General features: G+C 32.3%; 2 protein-coding genes across 2 annotated transcripts; both read right to left on the minus strand.

Moving 5' to 3' along the window:
* Positions 1 to 105: 105 nt before the first annotated feature.
* LOC134718699 (uncharacterized) lies at positions 106 to 2,353 on the minus strand. Its single transcript, XM_063581363.1, has 2 exons — positions 2,095 to 2,353; positions 106 to 682 (listed from the first exon to the last, which is right to left on the minus strand). Exons 1-2 carry the CDS (start codon positions 2,318 to 2,320, stop codon positions 456 to 458), a joined length of 453 nt encoding a protein of 150 aa, XP_063437433.1. The 5' UTR covers positions 2,321 to 2,353; the 3' UTR covers positions 106 to 455.
* Positions 2,354 to 5,571: 3,218 nt separating this feature from the next.
* LOC134719542 (uncharacterized) lies at positions 5,572 to 9,222 on the minus strand. Its single transcript, XM_063582535.1, has 3 exons — positions 9,087 to 9,222; positions 7,686 to 7,919; positions 5,572 to 5,771 (listed from the first exon to the last, which is right to left on the minus strand). The coding sequence occupies exons 1-3, from the start codon at positions 9,118 to 9,120 to the stop codon at positions 5,674 to 5,676; spliced, it is 366 nt and encodes a 121-aa protein (XP_063438605.1). The 5' UTR covers positions 9,121 to 9,222; the 3' UTR covers positions 5,572 to 5,673.
* Between the last annotated feature and the right edge of the window lie 775 nt (positions 9,223 to 9,997).

Consider the following 9,997-nt stretch of genomic DNA (forward strand, 5'->3'; position numbering starts at 1 on the left):
ATGTTATGTTTACTTAGTGGGTACAGTTTCTATGATTTATTGTTTACGTTATGATTTGTTGCTGTCCTAGCACCCCATAAAAAATCTACCTAGTTAACTAATATGATCATACGTCATCTTCCGATAAAGAAAACCTGTTAATAAAATGTGTCATTTTAAAAGCATTTTTAAAATGTTCACATAGCGCCATCCAAATAATCTTCCATGATAAACAGTCAACGTTTTTGAGCTATGAGTCTATTTCAATACAGTCTGTAGATTCCACTTTTTAAATGATTGAATGAAGACATTATACGGTAAACATAAAAATGAACAAAAAAAGCCCCAAAATTCTTGTAAAGGTATATAAATGACAGTACACATACTAAAGCGTCTACTAGATAATTGTGTACAAACACATTTTAATATAAAAAAATAAAATATTGTCACTGTGTTCGTGGTATTAAATGTTACGTCTAATACAAGGATTCATTCGGAATTATTTGCTGTGAATATATTTGGCTGGGTCCTGTTTTTGGGGGATACATATATCTTGTTCCTGTGTTTGGGGGATACATATATCTTGTTCCTGTGTTTGTTTGCTGGTAATTATATTGTTCTTGACTTTGGTAATTGCCGTGACCAGCTGTGGATGTATACTGTGACGGTGGTGGTATCAACCTCCCTTGTTCACTCAACCCTCCTAAAATAAATTTGATACACTTTAAAAATAGATTTTAGAAGATGTGGTATGAGTGCCAATGAGACAACTCTTCATCCACAATACAATGTAATGATTTTACAGCAGGAGATACGAAGTACAACAACATAAACAACTTTGTATTGTCAGTGAAAAAACCCAAATTAAGACCTATGAAAATGTGCAAGAATTGCTTGAAATAATATTAAAAGGATTATTATATGTTCAATTTATGTTTAAATATAGTTTATCATTTAATATTCAAAGATACTAAATAAATCTACGACTTTTTCATTTTGTTTTAAGGAACAAGTAAAGGCTATCCGTTTGACAATATTTGTATTACCTCCTAATTAAACACTGTTTCAGAGTTCAACATGATTTCCTTTCTGCATTTGAATGTGACATTACAAGATGAGACTTATTTTGTACTTAGATAAGCTACACAACAATGGCCTTCCTTAACACCTAAGACCCCCACCCGTTTTAAGTAGGGTACGTGTTCGGTTTTGTTATGTTGTGTTGCGTATACTGTTGATTGTCTTTTCGTTATTTTGTGTATGTTACCACGGGTTTTTATTGTTTGTTTTTTAACGTTTGTGTTTTAATGTCACTGATGAGTATTATGTAGACCAAACGCGCGACTTGAGTATCAAATTATAAGCCTAGGACCTTGATAACTATTTATTTGTATAGTTTGCTCCTCAATATCTTAAATTACTATAATCGAACATTCAAATCCCAAGTAGACACACTTCCCATTTCAATTCTCTATGTTTTTCCTTATTTGAGCTTTATAAGGGCCAGCTGTGGATGAATACTGTGTATGTAAATCATGGCCAAATCAAATGACAAAACACATAAAAAACAAATGGACAACAACTGTCATATTCCTGACTTGGTACAGGTATTTTCAAATGTAGAAAATGGTGGATTAAACCTGGTTTATAAAGCTAAACCTCCCACTTTCTAATGATATCAATCTGCTTCTTTCACTCAACCTTTCTATAAAATCGTTTTTGATTTTGTTTTTTCTGTTATCACTTTGTTACACATTTAAAACCATTACTGAAATTATTTACTACACCAGATATGCATCACGACAATCTATATTTCGGCATTGAATTTCGAATATAAAATGTTTGAAAATTTAAAACCTAATACAAATGATTGATTGATACTCCACATCAGTACAGAAAAGTCACTATAACAGCAAGAGTTTGTTTTAAAATTGATTTTAGAATTAAATCACTTTCGCAACGGATTGAAATATGTAAGGGGTGTCAGTTGCAGTATTAGGCGCTGGTATATTTCTCTTTGATAAACGATTGTAGATAACAGAGTATATTAGAATTTGAACAAACAACTGATCAATTTTGGAGTGAAAATTTCAACTTCAAAAAGTGTTAAATTACCATTTATGCGAAAATCCTGCCGACCTCCTCGTCTATATAGTGCACATGCTGCTGCAATCAATACACAGAAGATCACCATGCAAACACAAATCCCTACAAAAACTCCTATTTCGTCGCAGCACTGTTTCATATCACCTATTGTAGTTGAACCGCAACACCCATTCAGACAGAACTCATAGACCGTAAAGTCGTCTGGATGGTAGTTCGGAAAAACTGGATCGTACATAATCTTTTTATAGTAACATGATCCTGTATCAACTCCAGCTACAATAAAACAACGTTATTAATTGAAAATCATTGTTAAATACATATAAATGCATCTAAGAATAATATAAACATATGTATTTGTCTCTTGCAAAGCTTCCTTCTTGATCTTGGTGGATGAGAAAAGGAGGTGCACTTACTATTGTAATAAGCCACTGGGATGTGCAACTATGTTGACTTTAATGATATATAAGAAGGTCGTAAAATTAAGACGAAACATACAACAGATTTGCTGACTAAATCATTTCTCACTACTCAGATGCTGATCTTTTTACACAGGTGAAATAAAGAACTTGTCGTAAAAGATAAATGAAATTGTCTAAGCTGTGTATCTGTTATTGAAATTGCGAAATAAATAATAATTGCTCCAGATACATTTTGTTGTCAAAAATACGTGATATTGTATGTTTATGAAGTATTTACAAATTTGAAACCGGTTATCTACCAAATGTCAAACCTACCAAAAATGACATATAATATCAACCTCATCTGTACTGAGAATAATACTTTTGTTTACAACAAACATGCACGATGATTATACACAATAAATAATAAAATTGAGAATGGAAATGGGGAATGTGTCAAAGAGACAACAACCCGACCAAATAAAAAAAACAACAGCAGAAGGTCACCAACAGGTCTTCAATGTAGCGAGACATTCCCGGAGGCGTCCTTCAGCTGACCCCTAAACAAATATATACTAGTTCAGTAATAATGAACGCCATACTAATTTCCAAATTGTAAACAAGAAACTAAGATTTCAATAATACAAGTCTAACAAAGGCCAGAGGCTCCTGACCTGGGACATGCGCAAAAATGCAGCGGGATTAAACATGTTTATGAGATCTCAACCCTCCCCCTATACCTCTAGCCAATGTAGAAAAGTAAACGATGACTATACATAATAACTAAACATGCAAGACAACAATCTTTGATGTTTCATTCGATGTCTCTATCTTCGTGTTTTATCAAAGTACGTGCTATCGAACAAAAACATTTCGGTCTTACACAACACATAGAGCGGCGGATAATTGGTGTAAAGATTAACGATACACAAAACTTTTAAATCACATGTGTTTACCTCTAGTAATATTTTAAGCAGGTATGAATTAACATGATTTTTTTTTTATAAAGGCAGATCAGGACATTAGAGACATAGTACATGTTTCAAAAATATTTTTACATGTATAATATAGTTTGTTTTAATTAACACATCTATGATAGAATCGGTAAATGTATAGCCTGAAATTAAACCAATCAAAGACAAGAGTACAATTTTCTCCATATTTGTGTTGATTATACGGCCCAGGTACATGAAGTGTAATAAAAAGTGTTGTTCCTTGTTATATTAAACACGGAAGAGAAATTTTATCACATCCTTATGACAGTAATGATAACGAGTGTTTATGCATGGCGACATGTATGCATAAAAAAATATATATAAAAATAAATAGATGTGGTATGATTTCATATGATACAACTCTCCACAAGAGACCAAACGAAACGAAAATTTTAAATAACTATATGTACGAACAATGGGTTATAGAAGTTATTTGTATACTATTTTATGTACCATATGAACTTTTCCAATTTCAAGTAATCTTCATCTGTCGTAGAAACCCCATTATCCCAAATTACGCATCTAGTGATAACACATTGGTACCGTAAATGCCATTGCATAAACATTACAACTAATGCACATGCGTCGGTTAAAAAAGGCAAATAATTTTAGTCCGAACCACGATTTGATGCTTTCCACAATTTTACCGATACCTTACTAATTATTATATTTGTTCAAAATGTTAAAAACCATTATTAGAAGAGTATCTGTAAAAGAACTGTTATATACAGCAAACACTGACCAACATTAAATGAAAATCAAGATTTGATAAACACATTGTCTTATATCGCTCACTAAACATTGAAACCGGACAAAAATCAGCTAAACGCAACATTACTGTGACAACAACCCCAAAACAAGTTGTTTTTCTTATCTAAATAGTTTATCGTATGTCTTTTGATGTAAAAATAAGAAAACATTTATTCAGATTTCAAAAAAAAGTTCCAAAAAGGTTTATCAGTTATAAGACGTTATCTTGTTGTTTTTTGTGTTTTACAATTTTCAGAATAGATTGTCTCTACAGTGTTATATATATATATATAAGTTTAAGGTTTGCTCGATATGTTTGCATCATTCGTTTATATTGATATCAATATAAATAAGAAGATGTGGTATGGGAATTAATGAAACATTCTGCTTCAAAATCACAATGTTAAATAAGTAAACAATTGTATGCCGAAGTACGGCCTTAAACTTGGAGCCTTGACTCACACAGAACAGCAAGTGAGAAAGGGCTACAAAATTACTAATGGAAAACAATTCAGTTGTTGTCCATTTGTTTGATGTGTTTTATCGTTTGATTTTGCTAATTGATTAGGGAATTTCCGTTTTGAATTTTCTTTGGAGTTTAGTATTTCTGTTATTTTATTTTTTTCAAACAGGACAACCAATTGTTTAATATATATGAAAATTGAGAAACGAGAAACACATATGAACCACATCAATAAACAACAATCATTATACAACAGGGTCTCTAAATTGTCCAAATATAAAAGAGAAGATGTGGTATGATTGCCAATGAGACAACTATCCACAAAAGACCAAAATGACACAAACATTAACAATTATAGGTCACCGTACGGCCTTCCGTAATTAGCAAAGCAGCAAAGACTGCTTGAAATTTGATGGATATACATAAGTTTTTATTGATTATTACCATTAACAAGACATGTTATCGTAGATTTTTAATCGTTACGAATATTACAGAGCTAAACAGTGGAAAAAAGCATCAAAGAAAAATATAAAGTTGTGAAAACATTAATTTAATCTTTAAATATAAAATCATACTACTGTGGATTCATTATTATTCGTTGGATACCAATTTTCGTTGGTTTCGTGGATACAGGTAAACCACGAATTCAAATGTTCAACGAATATCATGTTTCCATCAGGCTTTGTATACAGAGATTGGCAAAACCACGAAATCAAATATCCACGAATATACAAATTTTCAGCAATCCATGAAAATTGATTCCCACGAAAATAAATGAATCCACAGTATTGCATCTTCATTCTTTTTTCTTTTTATTTGATCGTCACTGATGAGTATGATAGACGAGACATGCGTATGACGTACAATATTCAAAACTTGGTATCGAAGATGATTTTATTGTTAACAAAGTAGTATTATGTCTGCTGTACGGACTTTATATAGTACTCTTTGGTGAACACACAATTCCTTGATCTGTTTCTGTTTACTGGTAAATATTCTTTGCTTGTCTCTGAAAGTTTGTATGACTTTCTGTTGACTGATAACCTGGTATCACCAATCTGTCTTGTTCAGTCGATCCACCTACAAAACGAAAATGGATAAATATGATATTTTGACGTCAATATACAGGAGAAGACCAACAAAAACAGATACAGCTAAAATTATTGGACTTACGACCCATGAAAAATAATAACTAAGTTAATGTATCTCAATTCAGAGAGACATCCTGTCATAATTATAGAAGGGAAACAGCTGTAAATCATTTAACTATCTAGGCAGTTGTATAACATTAGAAGGAGGTGATGAAAGAGATTTCAAGATCAGAATAGGAAAAGCTAAATCCGCATTCATTAGATTATGCAACATCTGGACCACAACAGCCTTTTCAAAGAAGCCAAGCTCAGACTCTATATCAGCTGTGTACTTTCCTTACTCCGATATGTCTCAGATTGCTGGAGAATGACTGCAGCTTCCATAACACATGTCTGGGGAAGATAATGAAAATATTCTCTCTATATATATAACAAAGACCTACATGAGATGACCAAGGACATGGAGACTTTACTTATACAAAAAAGATTGAGGTGGCTTGGTCATGTTATACGCAAACCATCTGATGACTTGAACAAGGTAGCCCTTAGATGGACATCAGAGGAAAAAAGAAAAAGAGGCCGACCTAAAACAACATGGAGACGCACCATAGAAAATGAGCTAAAGGAAAGAGGATATGCCTGGGTCACAGTGGAAAGAAAAGCAAACAACCGAGAAGAATGGAGGAAACTTGTCAATGCATTTTATGTCATAAGGCATATTAAGGACTAAATAAGTAAGTAAGTATTCTGATGTCAAACACGCGAGGCAATGAATGTGGTTTTAAAATTTGATAGATGCTTTTGTGCTTTTTTTCAAAATATTTTTTTGTTTTGAGATTGAGACACAGTGATGACTGCTGTACCAATGTTTTGAATATTTTACCTATTATTTATGTTTTGTACACGCATCGTTGTAAATTTTATGGATTTTTATGTGACTGTCATACAAGTGACAGGTTAAGCGCCATAAAACCACGCTCAATCCACCATTTTCTACATTACCTGTACCAAGTCAGTTGTTGTCCATTCGTTCGATGTTTTTTATAATTTGATTTTGCCATTTGATTGAGGACTTTCCGTTTCCATTTCTTCCTCGGAGTAGATTATTTTTGTTCCATTAATTTAAAGTTTTTCAGAGTGATTTTATGTGTAGTTTTGTTCTTGTGGTGTGTAGTAAGTTTGAGAAAACTATATTATTAGTTAGAAAATGATATAGATCAACTTACGAACAAAACAAATCCTTTAAAACAATCAGGTGTATTTATTGACAGTTTTGTATTACACATTCTCCCATTATCATTTAAAAAATTAAATATTAAACAACTTATAGTCCCTGGTTATATAAGAGCGAAAACAATGAAGTCAGACTGACATAATGCATGATTATGACGTGCGTCAAGTTATAACATACTAAAAATCCGATAATCTTCATAGAAATTGTCAAATCAAATTGCGGTCATTAGACTGGACAAAGGCCTCTTTTTACAACTTCGAAAACTTGTATACAACGTATTCGTTGAATAAGTTCTGAGTGTTTACAAATGTGTTAGACGGACGGAAAACACTTTAAATATGTTCCTCCAACAAAGTGCGCAAACTGACAATTTTTGATTACATACAGTTCCTGTCTCCAAGTTTTGCATACAAGGAAAATGAAATCCCCCCGTTCTACTCTCTATTTTAAAAAAAAAATATTTGAGATCCTCCAGTGTTTTTGGATTGATACATGCTTTTCAAAATTTTGAAGGGGTAACTTCATCGGGTGATGAAAAAGTAACAAGAACAAAATAAAAAGAAGGAACGTTATGTTATTGTATGAAAAGGCCCAGGATCTGCAGATCTGCATTTTAATGAGGTTGTGAAAAGGACAGTAACACAGTCAAACGAATACCATTACTTATACCGTGTAAAACTCTACGTCTTCGTCGTCTATACATGTATACAGCTGTGATCACCAACGCCACGAAGACCACTACAGCAATCAGAATCCCAATAGTAGCCCCTGTCGAGTTACAGCAATGTTTTAATCCACCTTGTTTATCGGCCCCACAGCAGCCAGCAAGGCAGTACTCATAGGTAGAGGTATAGTAAGTTGGATCCGTATGTTTGTAGTAGCAAGATCCTGCATACACGTTAGCTTCAGAGGAAGAAAATAGATAACTACGTTAAATTTGCGAAAATAATCAAAATGCATTTCCTGGCAGTAATCTAATAATTCTGTCTGTGAAATTGAATTTCATAATTCATGTTATTGTATTAGACAAGGGTTTAGGACCCCTTGGTATAGCATATTTTGAATACTAGTATGACATGTATGATGTGGCTAATCTGTTTATATATAAATAAGAAAATGTGGTCGGATTACAATTAAAAGCAGTACATGACGATACATTTGTAATTCCTGTAATTAGTTAATACTTCAGTTTTATCATGTACATCTTTTGTATAGTCATTTTATAAAATTTACTGTTTGCAAAAGTATAAATTATTCTAAATAATAGGGATATTCTGGTAACTAACAAAAAACTCTTGCCGTTTTTGGCACAACTTTTTTTATCTTTTGGTCCTCGATGCTGTTCAACTTTGTACTTGTTTCGGCTTTCAAACTTTTCTATCTGGGCGTCACTAGTAGGTCTTGTGTGGACAAAATGCACTTCTGGCGTATTAAAATTTTGAACTTGTTGCCTTTTGTTGGCTGTTGCTCATGTGATTCTTTGTCAATTGTGTTCTCCAATTTATTTATATTGGTGTCCTGTGGTGTTGTGTTGTCATTTTGATGTTTTATTTCACATGGCCATAAAAATGCGAGTTTTGGCATGCCACAAAACCAGGTTCAACCCACCATTTTGTCCTTAAAAAATGCCCTGTAACAAGTCAGAAATATGGCCATTGTTATATTATAGTTCGTTTCTGTGTGTATTACAATTTAACGTTGTGTCGTTTGTTTTCTCTTATTTTTTAGTGTACATTCACATTGCGATAAGACGTGTCACGGTACTTGTCTATCCCAAATTCATGTATTTGGTTTTGATGTTATATTTGATATTCTCGTGGGATTTTGTCTGATGCTCGGTCCGTTTCTGTGTGTGTTACATTTTAGTGTTATGTCGTTCTCTTATATTTAATGCGTTTCCCTCGGTTTTAGTTTGTTACCCTGTTTTTGTTTTTTGTCCATGGATTTATGAGTTTTGAACAGCGGTATGCTACTGTTGCCTTTATTTGTATAAGTACTTATAAGAATGTCTGAATTGATGTGTGAAAGTTATATTAAATGAATACAATGTATATTAATTAATGAACGTACCAAATAATGACGATAACAGCACAATATTTTCCATGTTTCAATTAACACCTTTAGCTAATCTATCAATTTAATATAAATGAATATACAATGAAGAAGGAAGTTTAACTGGATTACTTCCTAATAGGACACTTGAATGGTTATACAAAATTAGCTGTTATCATAGGGTGAATTTAGAATAATTAAAATTCAAACGTATTTGACGTTTTATTTAATTCACGTACTACTTTCAACCTTTTTGAAAATCCTATTGACAATAAAATGTTTGGCTTATCCTTTTCTTACTTTATATTTACAGCTAAAATTGAATGCATTATATTCAAAATTAGTCAAGCGTATAATGTATAAAACGAGAACACTAAGTAACATCTTCTTGCTATAGTTTCTTTAAATAACCCTGTATAAACACGATAACAATAAAGCCGGAAGTAGTGGCTGCTAAGCCATTATTCAGAATGTATTTAATCTAGAAATCTTCAAATACCAAATCCAAAGTCTGAATTCTTTAAAAATACTTTTCAATATTCTGGTCTAATCATTTGGAATAGTTTGCCAAATAATATAAAGGATTTCAGACATTTAGAAAGCTTTATGCAGAAATTTGCTATTCTCTGTATCACAAAACAAAAGGAGTAGACAAACTATGTTTAGCACATTCTTGTCATGCTAGTTTAACAGTCTGTTTTCATGCTTGTGTATACATTATGTATTTGTAATTGTGTACATCTCTATTGATTATTGTGCTATATGCATTGATAGTTATATGAATTGTTCATTTAAATGAGTGAAGGTCTTGTGTGAGATTAACAAATGTAATGTTAAATGAGTTTCTTTCGTTAAAAAGAATTTATTATTATTATTATAAGCGAGCATATTAAGTTCGGTGCTTTTCTAAAGGTAAAGTGTAAGCGTAA

Source organism: Mytilus trossulus, chromosome 5 (assembly GCF_036588685.1).
Source record: "Mytilus trossulus isolate FHL-02 chromosome 5, PNRI_Mtr1.1.1.hap1, whole genome shotgun sequence".
NCBI lineage: Eukaryota > Metazoa > Mollusca > Bivalvia > Mytilida > Mytilidae > Mytilus > Mytilus trossulus.